The sequence below is a fragment of the Cheilinus undulatus genome, linkage group 24, assembly GCF_018320785.1.
Source record: "Cheilinus undulatus linkage group 24, ASM1832078v1, whole genome shotgun sequence".
Taxonomy (NCBI): domain Eukaryota; kingdom Metazoa; phylum Chordata; class Actinopteri; order Labriformes; family Labridae; genus Cheilinus; species Cheilinus undulatus.
The window spans coordinates 8655011-8679317 of record NC_054888.1 but is presented as its reverse complement, the minus strand read 5'-3'; the positions used below and the strand labels follow the sequence as shown (position 1 = coordinate 8679317).

At 41.0% G+C, this 24307-nt stretch overlaps 1 protein-coding gene across 7 annotated transcripts in view; it reads left to right on the top strand.

Annotated features, from left to right (window-relative positions):
• Positions 1-24307, top strand: part of LOC121505966 (R3H domain-containing protein 1-like) — an 87298-nt gene that overhangs the window by 60718 nt on the left and 2273 nt on the right. For 4 of the 7 annotated variants that reach the window (XM_041781419.1, XM_041781422.1, XM_041781420.1 and 1 more), the window contains 9 exons: positions 577-705; positions 1620-1979; positions 2166-2295; positions 7942-8099; positions 8324-8457; positions 14800-14903; positions 19372-19553; positions 20201-20357; positions 23426-23523. In XM_041781419.1, coding sequence (XP_041637353.1) covers positions 577-705; positions 1620-1979; positions 2166-2295; positions 7942-8099; positions 8324-8457; positions 14800-14903; positions 19372-19553; positions 20201-20357; positions 23426-23523 — 1452 coding nt within the window. The remainder of the gene's footprint in view (positions 1-576; positions 706-1619; positions 1980-2165; positions 2296-7941; positions 8100-8323; positions 8458-14799; positions 14904-19371; positions 19554-20200; positions 20358-23425; positions 23524-24307) is intronic. The other 3 variants (XR_005991593.1, XM_041781421.1, XM_041781423.1) reach the window with 3 other exon arrangements.

The window sequence follows — 24307 nt, the reverse complement described above, 5'->3', positions numbered from 1 at the left end:
TTTTGAAAGGATTCTTCACTATTGGGAGATAGGGTTTATTGCGGAGGTCTGCGCTCTCTGAGTGCTTATTTTGTATTGTAATATATCTAAAATTTCAGTCAGCTAAATGTGATATATAACTCTGTATGGGAGTTGTCACATAGTACTTTAAGGAAGTTAAAGAAATTTGGCGGGAATATATAGCCTTAGCTTTAATGATAAATGCTGGAAACTTACGTAACTAAATAGTGATTATCTTAGACTTTCAGGCTGCTTATTAAAACAAATGTGAAACATAAGAAATACAATACAACACAATGTTTTCAACCCCTTATGGAGCTGTTAGCTTGTTAGCTGCAGCTGATTGAACATGCCAGGATCAATTATTCTTTAGTGTATAGAAAAGAGAGGCTGTCTTTTATTTACCTTTGTTCAAAACAACATTCCTTTAACTGCTTGTGTCATTTGATAGATTTCTAACAAATAGTGTCAGCGTTTTTCAGATGGTCAATTGATGCTCCAACCTTTGTACTAGCTCTCTTCGTCCAGTCTCATCTCTTTCCCATCTGTCCCTCTCTTCCTCCTCTCCCTCCTCAGCCGATCTGTCCTCCTCTCCAGCTGTCCTCTGAGCCTGTCCACAACCCAACGGTCTCGTATCCTCTTCCTCCTCCTCTTCCTCCTCCTTCTCAGTTCCTGCCCGTCTGTCCTAACCAACAATACACTGTGGTACAGAACTACTTTCTTGCATTTTTTTATTACCCGTCCCTCTGCTCCATCTCCTGTCAGACCTGGCTCATTAGTGGGTTATTACAGACTCTGTCTGAGCTGTTTAAAAGTCAGCTCTGATGTCAAGAAAGTCATCAAAAATCTGCTCGTAGTATCATGTTTGAGCATTATCAATTTGTATAGAGAATTTCCCACATTAATGACATATTTTTTGGTGCTTCTTCAATTCTGACTCTGATTTGGCTTCACTCTGTCGTTCTTGTATAAGATTGGGTTTTCCACACAGGATCTTGTGAGTTCTATCTAAAATCATTGCTTGCCTTTGAAACTTCAAAACTGACCTTTGTTTACCCTCATATTTTACTATTTGATATTCTATTTGACTGAAAGGTGTATCTAAATCCAGCCAGAAGTGCTCCCCTCATATATAGATCATGCATCCACTTAACCTCATTTCTGACCTGGTTTTAGTGAAATACATGCCTCTGCGACTAATTATGCCCGTGGAAAGTTCCATTAATATTTAATTCATCACCAGATGTTGGCGCTGAATAATCCATGACTAAAAACACTACTTTTCCAACAACATGTCAGGAATGACCCGAACTGGCATGCAGCGGTGGTGCAGATAAATAGTTCACTCTCCGCTCAGCTGCTCTCTGCAGGCTTTGGTCCGATTTAAACCCCCCGCATTTGTTTAAACCTTCAAGTAAAAGTCAATGTAGTTCAAGTCTTTGATTTCACACTTAGCTTAGAAATGAGCTCCCTCGTGGACCGACTGTATCGAGCAGATTTATTGATTAAAATGCAGCGTGACCCAGGCTCTGACTGTCATTGCCCTTGTGCTGTATATTTGTGTATCTTGTCTGTTTTAATTGTCTTTCTTGAAAGCTAACGCTTATTTCTCTCTTCAGCCTGACGCCCTTAACGCCCAGTTCAGTCACATGACTCTGGCGCAGCAGCCACCAAGCGACAGTGGTGCCCCAACTCCAGACGCCCGCCACTTTCCCGCCGCCTACCACCAACACCCCTCCTCTGTGATGCTGCAGGGCGCCCATCCTCCTCATCAGCAGCAGCAGGTTGCTAGCTTCATGGTGGCAGGGCCATCAGGAGGACACCCAGGGATGCTTCAAGGTCAGCATGTCCCACTTCAGCCCCCTGGACCTGGTCATGCATACCCCAGCTCCACACCAGGTCCCGCTGCTTTCCCTGGATCCACACTGAACCAACAGCTACTGCAGCAGCACACATACATCCAGCAGCCAGTCCAGCAGGTGAGAACAACAAAAACGGTGTTAACTATATGTAGCTGTTTGGTACGTCTGAGCCGTGAGTCACTCCTGCAGCGGAAACCAGCTCTATGACTAATCCTTTATTCCTCCTGCTGCTGGGATGTGCATTCAAATGGGACTTGCAACGTGTCAAACAGTCCTTGAATTCGTGTTGTGCATCTGTTACAGATGTCCACGTGTTACTGCTCTTCAGCCCACCACCCCCACTGCTCCAACCAGCAGCAGCAGCACTACAGGCCCCCTGTCAACCCGCTGTCCTATAACTGCCCTCAAAGCCAAAACCTGCCCCAGCAACAAGGTAGGACCATATATTTAAAGACCCATCTTTGAACAGTGTGTTTTCTTTACTACTTGAGCAAATAGATGCCAAACTAGTTCCCTTTTCATGACACAATACTCAGAAATACTTATATAACAACCTTATAAGACAAAGTAAAGCAACAGGATGAGATTTCATACTTTTGGGGTGATTATGGCTCAGCAGGTCAAGTTGGTCATCTGAACTGGAAGATTGGGGGTTCAGTCCTCAGCTTGTACAGTCACTCATCAATGTTTGCTTGGGGAAGAATCCAAACCTCAGTTTGCTTCCACTGCTTCGTCGTCAGTGGCATGGATGCACATAAACAGGATTGGCTATGAGGGTAGCTTTGGCCTTCAGGATGACCTGTGGTGTAAACATACTTTCAGTAGTCAATAAGTAGAAGAGGACTATAGAAACTCAAGTCTATTTACCATACATCATAATACAACATGAGACGACGCAATAGGATGCAAGGGATGCAGTACAACACATATATAATCCAGTATGATACCATACATTACAATATATATGTGTGTGGCTGCCTAGGCTGTGCAGATTCAGTCAAGAATGAAGTTAAAAAGACTGCATCAGGACATTTCAGCCATTTGGAGTAATAGGCTACATTTACATGATGCAAAGCCTCTTGGAATAAAAGCACACTCTCGCCACATAGGACACGGACACATGTTTCTACAATTTTAACTGCACAGCAGTTATATTGAAAATGCTGATACTAGTCTTTCCGTTCTCGTCAGCTACTGACGTGATCCTCTCGGTAAGAGCCCCAAATCGACTTTTAAGCCGCTGATCGTGGTGTTAAAACAAGACAAAGACTACTGTATTTTAGGCTGTTAGCAAAAGATTTGAACAAATAGTCATCCATTTTTCTGCATTGCTACCTTACTAGATCCCAAGTACAAGGTCTGCTATTTTGATGACAACGTTAAAGCGCAAGAGCATAACTTGACACACAACTGACTGGCATGACCGCCACTAAAGACTGGTTCACATCGTGGATAAGAGGATAAACAGACTGAGCTGCAACAAGACAGAGAAAACCAAAAGCAGACTTTTTGGGTAGGGCTGGGCAACATGCACACAATATGATGTGATATATGATACAATATACAATGCAATATACAATATGATACTATACGGCAGTGGTTCCCAACCTTTTTTCCACTGAGCCCCCCCTTCACAGAGCTGCCCCCCCCCCCCCAGGACCCACACGGAAAAAAGTGGCATATTGCTGTCAAAAATACACAAATTTGAATTGTTTTTATCATTTAAAGCCAAAAACAGTAGCCCAGACCACAAGTGTTAATAGCAAAAGACCTTGGTATGAACCATTCATATGGGTTTTATCATGATTTAAGGTGGTTTGAGTCAACCTAATTTTAATGACCTCAGAGCAGAGAGGCCATCCATCCCCCCACTCGAGGCTGGGAACCAAAGCTTTAAGGGATGCATGATATTATTGGTCTGGTATCGGCAGATATTAGCTTAAAAAGGAAAATATCGATATTGGCAGATATCAAAATTTCTGCCGATATTCACATCTGATATTCAATATGATACATTACAATACAATATGATGAAGAAATGCTAATTCACATGTAAACAGAAAACATATGCCTGTAAAAAAAATAACAGTTAATGATAAAAATTATCTATAACCTAATTCCTTGAAATGAAAAGAACATCAAGATTTACTGGAGAACTCAGACAGCCTTAGCTAAATTCTATTTACTCATGGATATTTTATATTGCTCTGGTCTTTAGAGTCGTCAGTAGGGTTCATCTAGACAGGAAAAAAGTGACTCAAGGAGTCTAATATAGGCCAGATTTTAAAAAGTTAAGTAAACAGATGTACAAAGATATCTGAATTGATCTTAAAGGCTGGGACTGAGGTGGACAAACACCCATTAAAGCTTATAAATCCCTGTCTATAAAAACATCTTTCTCATTCTTCTAGATTTCTGTGATAAACTGAATCATGGTGTTTCAGGAGGCTTTTGAAAAAGTTCCAAGACAAATCAAAGAATGTATTTATAAATGAGGTCTTCGGCCTCTGATGTGAAGAAACAAATTTTTCCTTGTATTTTCCATTATCAAGAGAAAAGCTTAGCCTTGATACCTCACCAATAGACTTTGTTAACTTCCACTCTCAGCCCTTAGAAAGTATTTTACTGCTGTTGTTTGTCTGTTTCTACACAAGGGAGCTATGCCAGCCGCAGTCCGACGGCTCCACTGAAGGACAAACAATTCTCCCTTTCTTTCCTCTGCTTGTTTGTTTTTCGTGAGTTCAGATGTCTCCCCGGGAGTCATCTACTTGATTATTCAGTTTTGTTTTGTTTTTTTAACTTCCCCGTCTCCACAGGAGTTGAGATTGTTAGCTCCTGCACGGTCTCTTTCACACGCACACATGCAGGCTTGTTTAACCGGATGAAACGTCGGTGCGATGGCGAGTTATACCGCAGCACGTACAGCTGTACACACATGTCAGTAAGTGGCTGCGGCACTATTCTGTCATCTGTGGGATGCAATTGTGGCTTCCCTGCTGGGGATCCGGGGACTAGACAGCGGACAAATGGAGCTGACCTACAAAGGCAAAGGACAGCAATTATTTCTCAGGGAAAGTGGGAAAAAAAGGCAACTCATTTCCCTGCTGTTTTTGCTTTAATTAAGAATATACAACACCGAGTAAAGGTGAAGATGCCGCAGCAAACATAATAAATAAGTCATCAGTGGAAACTCTGTGATGGCTCAGTCCTCATGCACAGAGGAACCTGCGAATGTTTCACCTCACTTGCATCAGACAGTCACCTCCACCACAGAGCCTTGGCTGCAGTCATGGTCATTCTGTGGAAGCAGCTTGTATTGATGTGTATAAGAAGGAGGATTTGTCTTCCTTCCTCAGTACTGCCACATGATGTTAGAGTTAAAAGGGTTCCTCGGAGTTGCACCTAAACTTAACATGATTGCTGGAAAGAGATGCAACACTTCATTGAAGCTTAAACCAGCTGTCCTCAGCATGATTAGTGCCATTTTAGAGATGAAAATAACAACAGATTTGTCTAAGGGATTTTTTAAAGGCTGATTTTATTTATTAAGAGGGAAAAACCATCCAAACCTACCTGGCCTTATGTGAGAAAGTCATTGCCCCCTAAACCTAATAACTGGTTGTTCCAGCTTTGTCTGAACATCTGTAAGGAAGCAAGTCTTTCACATCAATGTGGAGGAATTTCAGCTGACTCCTATTTGCAGAAATGTTTTAATTCAGCCCCATTGGAGGAGCAAATATGAACAGCCTCTTTGTGGTCACGTCACAACATCTGAATCAGATTCAAGTCCAGACGTTGACTCAGCACCCCCAAAACCTCCTTTTTTATGCCATTCATTGGTGTCAAATGTGCTTGAGCTTGAGGTCTGTACTGATGGCCAAACATCAAGTGAGGCCTGCAAGTCTTTCAATGTTGTTCACTGATACACTCCTGCAGTTATTATGGTAGTCTGGCCACTCCTGGGAAGATTCACCAGTGTTCCAAGTTTTCCCCGTTCATGGATAATGGCTCTCAGTGTTTTCTGCAAGTCCCAAAGCCTGATAAAGGGCTTCTGTTTTTTTTTTTTTTTTTTTTTTGTGTGTGTGTGTGTGTGTGTGTGTGTGTGTGTGTGAGACCTCCTGGATGAGTTGTCAATGCACCCTTGGGGTCATTTCTGTTGACCAGCCACTCCTGGGAAGCTTCATCACTGTTCCAAGTTTTCCCCATTTGTGGATAACGGCCCTCACAAGGTTAACTGGAGTCTCAAAGCCTTAGAACTGGCTTTGTAATCCTTTTCCAGACTGATAGATGCTATCAACTTTGTTTCTCCTCTGTTCTTGTTAAGATGGTACCATGTTGTGTTGCTTTTTTTAGCTCTTTTAGCCTTCTTCACTTTGTCAGGCTGGTTTTATTTAAGTATTTTCTTGATTCATCAGGTCTCGGTGTGGCTTGTAAAATTGAGTCAGCTTTCTGAAAACTGGTAAATTTGTTTGGAGAGCTGACGAAGGCTTAGTATTCTTAATATGCCCTCTCAGGTTTGAGCATTTCAAGCTTTTCTTGACTAAGATAATAAACAGAATTTACAGTCTTAGGCTGTTTGACAGATTAGACAAGGAGTTTAAAAAATGACACTCCAGGAAGCTCTTCAAGGCATTGTTCATCATTTTCTGACACTTGTAGAAAAAAAATGATTAAACAAGAAATTAATTAGGCAGTTAAGTCGATAATTGAAGCCATCAGTTGCAATACTGATGGCAGCATGGCTAAACATTATTGCTAGGAGAGGAAGAAATATGTCAAGTCATTACAAAACGGCTTTTTATAACCCAGCATAAAACAAGAGCTTAAATATTGGACAATCAAAATTTGATTGAGGAAGATATGAGGAAGATATATCGTCAGCTGTCTTGTGGTTTAAGACGATTTCTTTCAATTTGAATACATTTTCCGAGTTGTAAACTGAATAGGAAAATTCCTCTGATCCTGAGAGGCTGGATTCGGGGCCGGAACGCTGTCTGAGAGGCCTCTATGAATCTCACAGTGAACCGGTCTCTTTTCCAGCCCCTAACTCCTCATCTGTCGAACGCAAGGTAATCCTTCTACAGCCGAACGCTCGTCACAAATTGAGTTCCAAAAACAGAAGGCCGTAATCCTTAACCTCGCACAAATGTCCTCCTCCTAAACCAGGACGGTCAACGACGCTTGCATGATACAGGAATAGCGGGTCATTATCTCCCGCTGAGGTAATTTCTTAAGCAAAGAGAGTCCCAATCTGCCCGCTGGAATGGAATAAAAAGTGTGCGTTTGATATTACGGTCATTTCATGCTTGGTTTGTAAGTGAAGGTGGGAGGCGAAGGTGGATAAAAATAGTCCCTCCTGCTCTCTGTTCCTCACCGAGCACTTCCATTGTCTAGTTGTACTTTTCCTCCCGGGGCGGCCGACTGTAAAGACACCTTCACAAAAGGACGTCCTCTCCTTTGTCACCGGGATTACTGCATTTGTGTCACTAGGGACAGTATTTTCAAATGTCTCTTTTTGTCACCTTGACATTTAAGGGCCTGATTCTTGAACCCTCCCCTCCGGCTAGGGCTAAAGCAGCGCCATTTTAGACCTGGTGGAAAAGGACGTAGTGGTGTGACTTTGTTTCATCTTCTTGGGGTTCTTTAAATGGGTTTTTAAGTAGAACAGTACAAATATGATCCTGTTTCTCCTTCAGCCCTTGAATTAAATCACCCGGTGAAGTTTTGTGCAGGCAGAGGAGTGGCTCGTCCACCCTGGCCACCACAGGCAAAATCAAATTTATCGACTTTCTCATTTATTCCAAGTGCCTCAAACCTGCTTAGCTGTAACAGCTCAACTCACCAAGCCCTGACTCTCCAAATCTTTCCATCTCTTTTGTTCCCCTTCTAATGACAAAAATATTTCCCTTTCAAATCTCTGATATCTTGAACTCCTTCCTTGATAGCCCAGCTTTTAATATTGGCCATGACTCTCAGGAATCATGAATATTAATCAGTGTTTTAATATTATCACCGTGTTCCTATCAGGGGTCTCTTTTCATTCGGTCACAGTGTTGTGCCTTTTCTCATTTCGCCCCAGTGCACCAAGCCGTGATGCCAAACCCAGCGTCCAACTACCAAACCGTAGTGGGCGTGCAGCCAACAGCCAACCTCGCTCTCACTGGCAACCAGCAAAGCAATATGGGCAACCAGATGCAAGGCATGATGGTCCAGTACCCTCCAATGCAGTCTTATCAGGTATTTGGATGTTGCCGAATATTATCAAGCTTCAAAGAAGAGACTGTTTTTCCAAAAGAGGCTGCAGTTAGCTTCTAGTTCTGAAAAATAAGCTATTTTTTTGGATATTATGAGCTAATTGTTTCTTTGACCTTTAAAAAGTTGCATTATGCATACTGGAATGATCTAGAAAAGTGCTGTTTTTCCCACAAGTTCCATTTTTACCTGCTCTTTTTCCTTCCCAGCAGGTTTCAGTGCCACAGCAGACGTACCAGCAGCCAGTGTTTGTGTCCTGTCAGCCTGGACAGGGGGCAGTGGCGGTCGCCGGCATGCAGCCCTGCTACAGTCTGCTCCCCCCTAATCAGCACACCACCATGAGGTACAGCTTCTATATTAAACAGTATGTTAATATTCAGTAAGAACAACTCAAATTATTGGCGTGTGGCTGCCTAGACCTCTATGGTGGGGCGACCTCAACCATGGGGCGGGAAGTGATGTTAGATTTTTCCTTGGTTTGTGGTGTGTTATTTTTTATTTTACCTCCTTTACCCTAGCCATAACCTGATCAGTGATCATCAACTGCTGGCCCGTGGGACACATCAGGCCCACATCTTCCCTGCTGGCCACCAGAACATTATTATAATCAGAAATATGCAAAGTGATGAAGAACATAACAGCCCCATAAATATTACTCCCGCTGGAATTATACTAAGTTTAAATTCTCAAAGGTGGGTTAGCACAGCTGGATAATGCAGAATGGTATTTATTCACTCTTATGCTTCAACCGGAGCCCAAACTAGACTCAGTGCTCTCAGCATGCTGCACAGCTTGCTAGAACATAGACATTGAATTTGGTGTGGCCTGATAGCAGATCATTGTGATCACTGAGTGGAAACATAGCCATAAAAAGCATACTTTCTTTCTTTGCAGCAGAAATGTAATTAGGCTTCAAAGATGAGTTAACAAGCCAGACTCCCAAACATCTATAACAATAAAATCAATACGTTGATGTATGGGAGTAATTAGTTAATATAGCATGTTTTTGTTTTGTTGTAGCATGATTAATTTAATAACTGAGATTTTATTGATCCATTTAATGGGCTTCTAAAGCTCCAAAGGACCTTTTTATCATGGTGAAAAGTGTTTTCTAGACCTTTGTTGTTTTTCTGAATTAATTTAAAGCTCCAGTGATAAATTTTATGTTGTTATGAAACTGACTGGAATAGATACTGATACCTCTACTGTATGTGACTCACATGAGCAATAGAGACTATTTATAACAAGATTATTTCTACAAACTTTAATATCTATAACCACTGCTACAAAGTAGGTATACAAGTGGGAAAATATGGCATATGTTGGCATTTTCCACTTCAAAGATTCCCTTTGATTTGTTCACAAAAAAAAATTTCACTTTGAGTTAAATGTCTGACTCCAAAAAGACAGAAGGATAAAAAGTTCTACTTATGAATTTATAAGCAGACATATAAGAGTTACTGCTTTGTCCACAGGGGGCGCCAGATCCACTCAGACCAAAAGGTTGTCACAAGAGCTTTTAACGCTCAGAATTAAAGAGAGGTGAATCAAAATTATAACAACAGAACATTAATTAAAAATGATATTCAAAAGAAACTACTGTATTAACAGTAAAGCATCATTTCATGGATACATTTTTACATAGTGAAGGAGAGAAGCAGTTAAAAAGTGGCCTTCCCTGGGGGGCCACTGGTAGCCAGCTAAAGTGCTCTAGAATGGCCTACACTGAATTTGTTGAAGGCCACTTTTAACTGCTTTTCTCACCCATTTTATGAGATTTATCATCAAAACAGAAATGGTTGTTTACTGTGTAGAAAATGCACCTAATGAGGTCAGGGGTTAGCTGAAACGAGTCCTCATTTCAAAATAAATGCTATGCAGCAAATCAACCAGCAGGGCCACTTTTAACCGCTTTTCTTCCTCAATATCCTCAAAACAAAAAGGATTGTTTACCGTGTAGAAAATACACCTTATGAAGTGAAGTTTAGGTTGAAAAGAGGCCTAGTAACAAAAGTAAGTTAAGTGTTAAACTAACTAGCAGGGCCACTTTTAACCGCCTTTCTCCCTCGTTATTTGACATTTATCCTCAAAACAAATAGTTTGGTTTACTGTGTAGAAAATGCACCTTTGGAGGAGATGTTTTAGCTGAAAAGAGCCTCGTTCAAAAAATAAGAACAAAGTGTTGAACCAACCAGCAGGGCCACTTTTACCCGCTTTTCTCCCTCATTATGCTAACTTTATCCCCAAAACAAAAATGGTGGTTTGCTGTGTAGAAAACACAATTTTTTGTGAGGGGATGTTTTGGTTGAAAAGTGTCCTCATTTAAAAAAAAAAAAAAACCTTCAAGTGTTAAACCAATCAGCAGGATCTTTTTTTAACCGCTTTTCTCCCTCATTTTGTGACATTTCCTATAAACAAATAATGGTTTACTGTGTTGAAAATACACTTTATGAGGTGAGGTTTTAGTTGTGAAGAGCCCTCAAAAAGAAGTGCTGAGGGGTAAACCAACCAGCAGGGCCACTTTTAACTGCTTTTCTCCCTCATTATATGAGATTCATCAATGACAATGAAATGCCAGTTTTCTTTTTCAGAACTACACCTTATCAAGTGCAGTTTTTTGTGAAACGGACTCCTCATTTCAAAATGAGAAGACAAAATAGTGCCAAGCAGTGTGTGCGTCTCTGTGTGGCTTGGAAATGTCTAGTTGGGCCACACCATAAAGAGAATTATGGGGAAGGAAGGGGGGAGTTATGTAACGTCTTCGGCAACTATAATGTATTGTCATGGCTGCATATCCTGTTACAAGCAAAGAAATTAACAATTTCACTGGCTTTGAAAACTGTTGGAAATATTTATGGAAAATTAGGTGCTCAGCTTAAAAAAACATAGGTTTAGTCACATTTTAGCACAAAACTTAAACTAATTCTACCTCGAAGTGGGGCTCACATGGATAATAAACATACTCCGGCTTGTACTCTGTGTTTTATAATGACTGCTGTAGCTGCTTTAAACAGGTCAAGATGAAACATACTTTCCTGAATCCAATTTGCAGCTAGTTGATGATTTGTCTCTGTTCAAAGTTGCCTCGTATTTTTAGAATAACTGTTTGATGGGTGAATCTCCAGATCACCTCTGAGCTGAGGTCATCTTTGTCCACCATAAGAGGGAAAAATGAAGTTATTACTTGACTGCTTTTGGTGAACTGGGTCTGGGTGTAGCTGATGGATGTCGACTCTTGACAGCCTCTCCACCAGCTTTAGTCATTTCCCTCCATTACTCCTCTGCTGTGGAGAAGTGTGGAGCACCATATTCTCTCATTATAAGCTGATTGATAGAACTAGTTCACAGAAAGCAAAACATGTAATTAGTTTCTACCTCCACGGACCCAATCAATCTGGATACTGGTGAGAGGAGCTCTACTGGGACCGCTGTGCACGCTCTTATACACAACAAGCAGCCATGTTCGCAGTCATCACCTGCTGAAGAACAATGCAAAGACACACTCTCACACACTTTTACGAGGAGAGGTCACTCGCTCATTGTCCCAGCTGTAAAATGAGGCTGCTTTAGTAGGGCAGTCAGCGAGGAAGTGATTTATGCAGCGAGTGTTGGAGCGGCTCAGTCTGCTCCCATGAGAGCCAACTGTCCACCTGCAGCCCGCTTTTCCACCAGCTGTACACGAGTCCCCGCAGGCAGGTAGCTTACAGAGCCGAGCGCAGCTATTCCACAGATGGATTTAAAGTTTAAATTTCAAATTTAATACCCCAACTGCAGCGCTAAGATCTCAGAGCTCCTGGAGATTTACGTCTGTGCAGGTTTAGGAGCGATTATTGAGACCTACTTAGGTGCGAGTATCATATTAGACTAGATTTTTCAGGTCCAAGTCTTGTTTAAAGTTCATTTTAACGGTTTTAGAAGGGATGTTTAAGTCCAACTAAATTTGGTTTGTATTGTTGACTATATGGCCATTTTTGTCCAGGTAATTGTTTGGTTAAAACAACATTTAACAACTTCCTACAGCCACTTTCTTGTCTGAAACAGACAAATTCTGATATTTTAGGAGCTGTAACCCTGAAAATGAGGTGTTCTTGCTTAACAATTACAAACTCTTTAAAGTTCTGAAGTCAAATTATTATATTATAGAGATAATGTTTTAATCGTAAGTACCAGAAATGTTAGTTTGAGATAAGTGAGTCCAGATACTAAGACAGTAACTGGAAGATACTCAACATTTTAAACTGTGGTCTTAATGAAGATAATGAGATACTTTACTGGTACTGTTATCATGGGGATATAAGCATTGATCTCTCTAGATGACAACATAAATGAGTCCAGATTTTGATTTTGGGCAACTGTGGATCAGTGGTAGAGTATGCTGTCTTGTAACTGGAGGTTTCTGGACATGCCGGGTCATTCTGAAGACGCTGAACCCCATTTTGGTCCCAAGGCTTCGTCAGCGGTGGAAATCATCTGTCAAAATGATTCCGCAAAAAACAAACACTGCCAGGGTCGAAATTATTAACCCCTTCGATGCTTTTTTCTGGAGCAGCTTGCCATCATTTGTTGTAGTTTTCAACAAGTCTCCGACACGTCTCCTGAGGAATTCCAGCCCGTTCTTCTTTGGCGAATCTCTCAAGCTCCTCCAGATTTGATGGTTTTCTGGCATGAACTGTGGTTTTCAGTTCACCCCAAAGATTTTTAATGGGATTTAAGTCAGGGCTTTGTTGTTTAAAAGCACTTGGAGTTGACTAAGAAAGCTCAAGTCTATTTACGAAGTCCATAAGGGCTTGTGATTCTGTAAAATACAATATTGTGCATAACTTTTAAGCCAAAAATTGAGGCTGCATTAAGGCGTAGATGTGGCGAGTAAGCTGCATGAGGGCGCCATTGGGCGTGAAGGATTAACACAAGCTAGGTTGTGTTTTGGATGTTCTTGCATATTACCAAGGGCATGGGAAATAATCTGTTAAAAAAAATAACAAAGTCTACACATTTAGGGGGGTGTATGGGGTGGATGTGGCAAATAAGCATGGCCTAGGGCTGTCATTCCCAAGCTTTCGTGCCCTCTACTCATATCTGAGAGAAGCTGAGCCCACCCAGGACCCACTTGGAAAAATAAACACCAGTTTTAATTGTTGGCGTTGACAAAATCCCAACATTACAGGGCTACAAACACTGGTTCTTAAAAAAAATGTAGAAACTATCCATTATTATGATGTTGCGTTAGGGCCGCTTTTGAAACTAACATAATATAGAGGATCTGTTATTTTTTTTGAAGAAAAACTGAAAATTCTCACTTAACAAAGTCATTAACATATGAGAAATAACACAAACATTTTTGGCTTTGAAAGTTGTAAATGTACTTTAACTAAAACTCAGAATTGTTGAGATAAAGTCCAAAATTTGAAAAAACCAACCACTGTTATCAGCTTGGTTTCTTGTAAATACTTGACATAACATTCAAGATTTAAAAACCTGAAATTTTTGAGTTTCTAATGTCAAAATTTAAGACTTTTTAAACCCATACATTTTGGGTTTGTCCCATAAATTTCCCACTTTTTGAACCCTTAAAATCTGAGTTTGTTTTAAATTAAATCCCCCAAAAATTCCAAACTTTTTTGCTTGAAAATATTCTGATTCTCACTGTCTTTTTGAACTTTTGGGGTGGCCCTGATACACCATCATAAACTATGTTTCTAATCATGATTTGAAAAGTATGTTTATAGAGCTCTAATTTTGACAAGACAGGGTCCCAGGACCCCCTCTAGGGTTGCCCAGACCCCAGGTTGGGAACCACTGGCCTAGGAGACTGTCCAGGCAGGTAGAAGGGTTCCGACAAGCCCCTGGTTGTGCTGTGGATGCTCCAGGGGCTTAAAAAATGCTGGTGGACCTCGGGTGTATCACCACTTGACCTTGGCTGCCAAGCGACATGTGTTGAGGTGGCTCTAGCCATCCTCCCCCCTCCCTCCAGCCCCAGGTTGTGGAACCCGTGATGACTTCTTGGCACCCTGCACGCCTAAAACTCAAACACCTGGCTGTATTTCTAGAGGGGACACCAGAGAGCTCAGGCTGTTTGCAACTACCTGTGTTAACTGGTGACTTTCAGCCAACTGCATTCATAGATGTCGTCACTGCATCAGCAAATGTCTCTTTTTTGGTTTATCGTCAGTGTGTCAAAATAAATCGTATTTAATAAAAAAAACAAACAAATACAAACAGCCACAGATACATCAGTTTTCACAGTCACCTGTTGAACTATAACACCAGTCTAATTTTTACAGGTTTAAACTTAGACGTTCAAGCTGCCTCTACCAGTCATGTTTGCAAGATCTTGCATCTGTGCCATGTTAATTTTTGAGGATGAACACTATAGATCACACTATAGTGTGAAAACTAGCATTTCTAACTCAAGATAATGAGCTAAATGTGTCAAGATCTGAAGACTACAACCAAAAATTACTCATAATCCCAGGACTTCTGGCTCTGTTATCAAAAGATGAGATAAACTAATCTGTCATAATGGCATAGAGATAGGATAATAATGAGAAAATGAGTCCAGATCTTGAGAAAGCAACCAGAAAAGCTTGATTAAATTAAAGTGTATGGAAGCCTGCCTGAGATATATTATTGTCATCTTCGTTCCTCCAGATACATTGAATAAAACACTTTGTTTACTCATTTGCAGCTCGACAGTGAGTTTCCTGCCCGCCCCCATGATGGAGCCGCTCCAGTTTCCTCAGACCTCGTCCCCCTGCGTCTCCCAGCAGCACCCAGGCCAGCAGTATACAGGTACGCCCCTTTTGAAACCACAGACACTTAGATATCCGCAGCAGAATAAGGCAGTAATTTCAGAGTATTCACTTTCCACTCCCTGACATTAGCCGCCCTAGAGATTCCCCATCAGCGCTGGCGCTCCAACATTTCTTTATTTTCCCTCATCTCTCAGTGTCAATAACGGCAGAATGTATTCCTACACAGCTCCGACCCGGCCTTCTTAATGAAATAATCTTCCCTGGGTTTACTCCGCCATTGTATGCGCCTGATTAGATTTACACTGCGGATTTTCAAAATGAAAAAGAGTGAGGCGTGGTGATGACGGCTCCCTGGAGTTCGGATAAGTGAAAGTGATTTGCACATCCACCTTTTTCCCGCAGAGCTGCACAGAGATTAAACGGCCAGTTGGTCCAGCACTGCAAAACACTCTAGATGACGGCGGCTCAGTCAGAATGCTGTCTGACACACTTAAAGTCTATTAAAGTAAGAAATCAGGGGTGCCATCAGGACTCCTTAAATCAAGCCGCAGGCATTTCCAGCATGGGATTTACTCTTGTGGTTGTAATTGAATATATTTTTTGCCAGTTTAGCTTGTCAAACTGTTGTTGTTTCACAGAGCAAATCAAAAAAAGACATCCCTTAGTAGGAGCTGGATCAAAAACAAGCAAGCACAAAGACACATGAAGATCTGCACAACAGGAAGTACCAGTGTGAGGAGGAGCAGGTTGGCTTGAAACATCACTTGTTGCTGAATAAATAAATCCTTGAAGTGGAGCTTCCTGGAGTGCCAGTTTCTATTGTTGTTACCGACTCCTGAAGGAATTGTTTTTCTGTCTTGATTTATTAATTTATCATAAAATGGGCATATTTTAATAGTATATCATCAGCAAATAAATTAAGCTTAGGGTTAGTTCATGCAGGACATGGTAGTTATAAACTGACGGCCATCTGATCCTAACTAGTGCTCCCAGCCAATTAAAGCTCTTTATCTCAACACAGCTGTGTATTTAAATACTTCTCACTAATCCCAGCTTGCATTAATGCTGATGCACCACACTGCTTCTGCTGGCAAAGCTTGACCTCCTCCACCCCAGCCTCCTCCTTTATAGCATAAAGCTTGTTGCACCCTCAGATTCATGCTACTGTGGATTGATTGCTTTTGAACTAATTTTATTGTATTCACTATGCATTGTCAAACACTGCTCGCAAAAAGTTAGGGATATTTGGCTTTCGGGTGAAGTTTATGGAAAATGTAAAAAGTTCACACCACAGTGATATTGTATCATGAAAGTAGAAGCATGTAATGGTGATTTCTTCATCTCAAACAATTTATTGAAACAAAAGCCAACAACAGTGGTGGGTATACCACAACAAAAAATGCCAGTGTCTCAATAACTTGTCATGTGCCCTTGAGCATCAATCACAGCTTGACAGCGACGTCTCATGCTGTTCACAAGTTGACTTACTGTCTGCTGAGGCACGGCATCCCACTCTTCTTGAAGGGCGGGCCTCAGGTCATTGAGGTTCTGGGGTACAGAGTTGCGAGCCTCTACACAGCGACTCAGCTGATCCCATAGGTTTTCCACGGGATTCAGGCCTGGAGAAAGTGCAGGCCACTCCATTTGAGGTACCCCAGTCTCCAGCAGCCGTTCCCTAATGATGCGACCTCCATGAGCTGGAGCATTGTTGTCCATGAAGAAGAAATTAGGCCTGTGTTGTTCATGCAGGGGCACAATGACTAGATTGATGATGTTATTCAGGTAGTATGGGCTTGTCACTGTACCATTCACAAAGTGTAGGGCAGTTCTGTATTGACTAGACACACTTGCCCACACTGTAACACCTCCACCACCAAAGTCTCAGTTGTTAACAGTGGCTGGTGCATAGTGCTCTCCTTGATGTCTCCAACATCGTTGGCGGCCATCATTTCTGCTCAACGTGAATCGGCTTTTATCAGAGAACAGCACTGAGGCCCACTGGTCCCCCGTCCAGCATAAATGCACCCTGCCCCATGCAAGACGATGACGCCTGTGCCTGGTGGTGTGGTCAGGTGCCCTTGCAGGTCGTCTGATGTAAACGGTTTCAAATGGTCTGACGTGACACTTGGTGTGCCGGGAGTTGAGTGGAAATCATCATCTGGTTCCTCAGGGCACTGTTCACAATGAAGTGGTCATCAGTGTGGGATGTGGCCAAAGGACGTCCACTTCTATGCCTTTCTGTGACTCTTCCAGTCTCTCTGTATCTCTGTTGCAACCTGCTGATGACACTCTGTGACGTGTGGCCACTTCCGTCTGAGAACATCCTGTTTAAAGCCTCGCAATGGCGAGGTACTGTTGATCAATTATTGGCTGTTGTCTTGGTCTCATGATGTCAAAATGTGAACAGCATGATGAGGACTGTTTAAATATCATTTCTAATTGAACCAGGAAATTTGAATTTTGCCATTAAGCTCCTTGTTAGAGAACAGCAAGTTGTGCAAAAAGTGCTAAAACAATGAACCTTTTCATTTGTAGGATGAATTTCACATTATGATGTAGGAAAACTGTTAAAAGTGCAACAAGCAGCGGCAACAGCAAGGGATTTGAAATTTAAAATTTTGTTTTAAACACTTTTTGAGACCAACATTAACTCAGATGACAAGAGAAAACACAGGTTACAAAAAGTTAAATATCTTTTGAACCATAAACTGTTGTCACTGATTTTTTTTCCCCCTCTCTCAGCCTGGCGTTGTGCCATTCTAATGACGCTATCCATGCCTTCGTAACCCTTACAGAGGCTTTTCTAGCAGGCATGAAGCTTGGATGACTTTCTGGGGCATTTAAAGATTGAATTCACAGCAGTAACTCCAATACTGAATGTTTTTTTAATCCATTTATAATCCATTTCAATTGTTTCCGCAGCTAGCTTAGCATGCTATCCACCATCTTGTTTTCTTGCAGTGGTTGTCACATGGGCTGCAAACTTTTTGAGACAGTAGGTTCAGGTGAGACAAAATAGTTTACAAATAACTTACGGCTTGTGGCCACCCAGAGTCTTGACCTGAGGAATGAGCCATTATGAGGGAAAAACTGTCTGATTTGGCTAAGGTGGCTGAGTGTCAATAACAACTTCAGTTTTATCACTGATGAATTTGAGAAAGTTGTGTGAAAACCAAGATTTGATTTCCTGGAAACATTTCCAGATGTAAGTGGGTGGGATATTGTAGGTAGGTTTAGTTGATGGGTAGAACTGGGTGTTGTCTCCGTAGCAGTGAAGTTGATGTTAAATTTATGGAAGATACGACCAAGAGGAAGTAAATAGACAGTGAATAGTAGTGGGCCTAGGATGGATCCCTGGGGAATGCCGGTAGAGACTGGAAAAGGGAGGGATTTGAGTTGTATAAACATCAAAAAATTAAATATTTATATTAAATTTTTGAGGCCTCTATTGATAGTAATGAGAATTATTGCTTAGTTCTGGATGTAAAGTTTGTGTAAGGTGACATTAAAAACTCAACATTTCATATGTTTCTTACTATAGATTGCATTGTTTCTCCTTGATTGTGTCCACAATAAACTACAGGGCATTTATAAAATAAAAAAGTCAATGCTAGAGTATTTATTTATACAGGAAGTAGATGTATATTGTACAATATGTAAAAGATGCAGAGATAAATTACTGAAGTAACTCGTAACTTACTACTACATTTTTGTTTCTTGAAATCAGTGTAATTAGCCATGTTTTTATGTATTTCTTTTCCTTTTTGGCCTTTGAGGATTCCCAGACTCTGTCCAGAGACCCAGGTGGAGCGGTCTCCTTACTAATGACCTTTATTATTCATGTCTGATTATTATGAGCGCTACGGTGGGAGCCATCATTTCCAGCACATCAGTAATGAGGTCAGATGAAGGTCTTGCGACGGCCTTACCTTCAGCGTCACCAGTAAACATTTTTAATTGGCCAGGCCTGGGCCAGAAATAATCTGCAGATTAAGCCCAAACATCCATTGTCCTTGCTACTGTTGTTTGGTAATAATTCATAAATCAACAGCAGAGTTGGCTGTGCAAAGTTTTCAATATGATCACCAATTAATGCTAATTTAGTGTAAACAGAAATTAATTAAATGGACATTAGCGTGTTGTTTTACAGTTCATTCACTGGTCAGCATCTGATTGTTTGTTTTGAAGTCACGTTCATGCGTCACAAACTAATAAGATAATTGGATCTCTGGGATCATCGCAGAGGATTTAGCAGCAAATGGAATGGGCTGTTATTGCCACTACGGATGTGCCCTTATAATTAAGGCAGTTAAGACCTAATTGGTTATCGAGATGAGGTGTGTAGCTGGATAGCATTTTTAGGGGAAAAACACATTAAAACTCGTAAAATAATGAGCTTATGTGCAGCATTAAATAACAATAAAAGAGTTTCACCCTTTTGTCAACATTACATTTCATCGCCAGCTTGCTTTTCTTTCCTGTTTTTAAATGCCATGTGTTTGCAGGGTTGTTGCCCCCGGCCCCAGGCACAAGCATGGTGATGCTGCAAATGACAGGGCCCCCCTGCCAGCAGCCCCGGGCCCCCTCCCCCTGCCAGAGAAAACAGCCCAGCCACAAACACCCAGGCGCCGAGCACCCACGCAGCCGCAGGCCTGCTGAGCTCCCCCTGCCTCCAGACAACACCCAGGTACAAACACTGCCCGAGTGCATCGAAAAAAACCAACCAACTTTTCAAACAACTCGAATAAAGTTCTGTGCCGTGGAGTGAAAAGAATACACACATAACCTTTAAGGAACCTTATTAAGCTTGACTTATGGTTCAGAAAAATATTTAATTAGCTCAGTGGCCCAGAGGTTTTGCCTTGACAACAACAATTCCCACTTTTCAAATTAAATTATACATCAGCTCAGGTATTGTTTGCCATAGAAGACAATACAGTATGTGTCAGAAAGTTAGGATAGTCACAAGAAAGCAATTTGAAAGCCAATTATGTTTGGTTGTCTGAGTCTGACAGTGACGTGAGAATTGTCCCCTTGAGCCAAACCTGGCCTCTCCAGCGCTCCAGGCAGGTGAAATGTCGCAGTAAATAGGCTCTGCAAATGAAGTCAACACTGGCGTAAACTGAAAATGAGGAGAAAATAGTCCTCAGCATTAGGGTGTAATGGTACATTAGGGGGGCTAATGTGGATGAAATGGTACATTAAAGCAACAACTCCAACAGCAGAATGTCTGTGCCAAAGAGGGAAACGGCCACAGTTGCTTTTTTGAATGAAAGTGTTTGTGTTCCTTCCCCCCCGTAATCTCTGGCCGCACTGCCGGTGTGTTGTGTGTAGAGCAGCTTGCCCTCGTCTCCGGCACTCACTCCCTCGCCAGGCCAGCCGCCCAGCGTCAAGGGCCTTCCATCAGGCATCTCGTCCATCCCTGTCATGGCCCACCACCCGCACCACCACCACCCGCAGCTCCCTACAGCTTTCTGCCACAGTGGACAAGGTCAGAACCACACAGGCCACCTGGCTACTCAATTAACACACAATGTCATGAGTTTTGTTTGTGCCTCCATCCATTATTAAATGGAATAAAAAGCCACAACAAATTAATCAAAACATTTCTCTTTACTATGTATTTCTATCTAAGCACCATTCTGTACTTTTTAGTTTAGCTCAGACTCTCGCTCAAGCTAACAGTGTAACAATTACAGCCATTTGAACAATTGGATTAGGAAATTACTGGCTGGTTTTGTTTTCAGCCTAATTGCTGCTTAGATTATCTCTGTTACTAGGGTAGTAGGGATGTAGTGGGAGAAAGGTAAGCAGGCAAAGTTGAGTTGTTTATAGAGTCAGGTAGCTAAAGTGCTTATCTTGGCTAACTAGATATGGTGTATTTCTTTTAAAGTCCCAGTAAAGTGCCAAAAAAATCAGTGTTTTAGGTTTGTTGAATGGCAGGCCACTGTGTTATGACCCACCAGGCCAAATTTCATTATTGAAAAAAATATCTAAGTTGATCAAATTAAGCTTCAAAATCAGGAAAAATTAGGCTGTAAAATCTGCTCTAGGATGGTGTGGGGGTCTGAATGAGCTGAAGCCACACCCACTCACAATTGCTTCTAATCAGAGCAAAGAGATAAAAGTTTGGGATTAATTTACTGTTTTCTGGCACAAATCTCTCCGTTATGATACTTTCAATGACCCGTAGTCCACCATGACTGATAGATTTGGGAAATTTACCTCACAGTGAACAAAAACACAGCATGAAGCTGGCAGTGACATCAGCTAACAAGAGACTGTACTGAGATGAACTGCTCGATGATTGTATATAGGGGTGCACGCTAAGACGATCTCAGATCGTGAAGAAGTAGAATGTATTGGCAACCTGCCTAATCTGTTTTATCGTAGGATCGGCTCTACTGCTTCTCGAAAAGTGAAAGTGAAACTTAAGATTTAGTTCTCATGACAATTTCTAACTCTTGTCTTGGTTGGTCTTGGTTTTCTGAATCATCAGTGTGCAAAAAAAATTATTCCCCATCAAGACTGGTGATATCATGGGCTCAGGTACAATTCAGTCACATGTTCTGTAGATCTCAGTGTTTTCTCATGTTAACAGCAACCTTATTCCAACATGCCTGTGCTTGTGTTAAGACACAAAGCTTGAATTTCACTTTACAAGGACTTTAAAGAAAATTTGTTTAAGGTTTACCCTAAAACTTTTTACTTTCAGTGCATATAATCACCATAAAATGTAAGCTATATCTGAGACTGGTTTTGCTAGCTTACTTAAAGTATCAAACATCATGTAGCATGCTATGATTATTTTTTTCACTTTATCAAACAAATGACAAATTTTGTGGGTTTACATCTTATTTAGTCATGTGTTTAAGTTCTATAAGAAATTACTGTTTGCTTGTGTTGGCTGGGTCGCTTGAATTAATTAGCATCTTAGCTTAGATGCCATTAGCAGTTAGCTTGCTACCTACAAAGTGATTGAGGCTCAAAGCTAACACATGCTCATTCTAACATACAAATTGAATTAATAAAAATGCACTGCACTGAGAATGTATGTAAGTAAATGGATATAAATTAACTAAACAATCAGTATTCCTAATTAGTCCTACAAGAAGAGGTTAGTTTTTTTCTAGAGTTGGCTGATTAGATATGTAAAGCTCTTGTGCCTTAGCTTTGCCAAAGTTTCTTTTAGCTTTAGTCCCCATGAAGGTGTTAGCATAACACCAGGTTAGGATTACCATTGTCATAGCTAGCTAGCTTACTTATTACAATTAACCACTTTTTTAAACAGAGATTTAATCACCTCTGTATCATTTTAATTTGAACATTTAAATACATTTTTTTAATTGTTAAAAAAATAAATATCAGCATATATTGTCTTTATAGTTTAAATAATCTAGCTAGCCTACTTGCCTTGTTAGCTACTGCTTAGCTAGCAACAGTTAGCAGGCTAAAACACAAATGGGCTTGGCTGATTTTTTTATTTATTTATTTATTTATTTTAAGATTTATTTTGGGCTTTTTTATGCCTTCATTGATTGAGAAGACAGTAAATAGAATTGGAAACAGGGCTGAGAGAGTAGGGTAGAGACATGCAGGAAAGGGCCAGAATCAGACCCGGGTTGCCCGCGTACATGAGGCGCACCTTAAACCACCAGGCCACCTGCACCCTGCTTGGCTGAAATTTGATGTAGTACAATCTTACGTACAAGATGACCTCTGTCAAGCTCAGCCCTCACCCGGAAGTGACTCTTTGTGATGTCCTGCCCTCCTTTGTTACTATTAATAGGTTCTCTAAAGTCTGTTGTTGTTGTGCTCCTTTCCATTCGAAACAATGGAAAATACCTAGTGGTTTGAATTTCACTGATTGGATTTTGTAAGCATGGTCTCAGGGAAAGAATGAAGACCAAGTAGGGAGTAAAAGAATAACTCAAAAACTTTGAATCATTTCCTGAAATTGATTGAGATATGTGTGACATCAGCAACAAAGTCCTTGTTTTACAGAAAGAAATACACTAGAGGGGCGTGCAGATGGCCTAGCTGTCTAAGGCGCTACCCATGTACGCGGGCCCGGGTTCGGATCCTGCCCGTGGCCCTTTACCTCATGTCTCTCCCTACTCTCTCTCTCTCCCATTTCCAAATCTATCCACTGTCCTCCCTCATCAATTAAAGGCATGAAAAGCCCAAAAAATAAATCTTAAAAAAAAAAAAAAAAAAAAGAAATACACTAGTTATGTTTTATATTCCTACTTCTCTCCTTGACCCACATTAATGTCAAATTTTAATTTGAATTTAAAGGTGTGGACAACTGGGATTGTGTCAATCCACCTGCCCGCAGAATAACACCCTCAGGCAGCTGACTAACTAACGACATCTACGCCTTACTTCAGCCGCAGTTTTTGGCCCAAACATGCCTTAAAGCTCTACCCAGTACTGTATTTGTAATATATTTGTTTTTAAATAGGATTGAGGCACAAGTAGAACTACAAGGTCACAGTAGATGCTCTGTCGTTTTGTTTCTACTTGAAAGAAAATTAACAGTTTCTTGTTAACGTTTAGGTGAAGCGCACTACTCCCTCCTGGGCCAACCTCTGCAGTACAAACCCTCAATCAGACCTCCGCTGATTCACACAGCCCACATGGTGGCCAAACATCAGGTAAGTCATACAAATAAAATCATGATTATAGCTCGCACTGGTAGGTTAGCCGCAGTCTGTTTCTGGGCCTCTCCCAGAGAGAAAAAAAAAAGCTAAAACTTAAGCTGTGTAGTTCTTTTGATACCTTCTCATTTTGCTTTTTAGAGTTTGCTCCTCTGCTAGCGATAACCTGGTAGTTGAGCTCTTAGCCTGCTATCATTCTCGTTAAGCTAAAAGACACGGTCCACAAGTTGCTCTGCCTGCCTCTGCTGGTCACTTGCCACTAACTGACGAGTCTTTCAATCAAACCATCACTCCAGAAGATCTATGTACTTATCAGAATACCCAGAATTCTTTTTATTCTTTACATAATGATCTAATGAAGGAGAAAATATGTAAAAAAAAAAAAAAAGAAAAAAAAGAAAAAAGTGGTACCAGCCTGGTCTGTGTCACTTTGATTTCTAGCACTTTTGAGTCACTTGTAAAACATGATGAATGGGAAATTAGACTCATGCAGGTTTAGTGGCATTTCATACTGGTGTTGTGCCTATAAGAAAGTATTCACCCCCTTGTATGTTTCCCCTATAATTGATTTCATAAATCAATCATGATCAGTATAATTTGGCTCTTTGGACAAAAAATGCAAAAAAAAAAACCCTCTTAAATGTCAAAGTAAAATCATCAGATTTCTACAAAGTAATGTCAATTTAGTAATAACAACTAAGGTAAAATAAGTGACTGTATCACTAGTTGACAGGTACTCCTGGCTACCATTACATGGCATGTGTAAATCTGCCTAGATCAG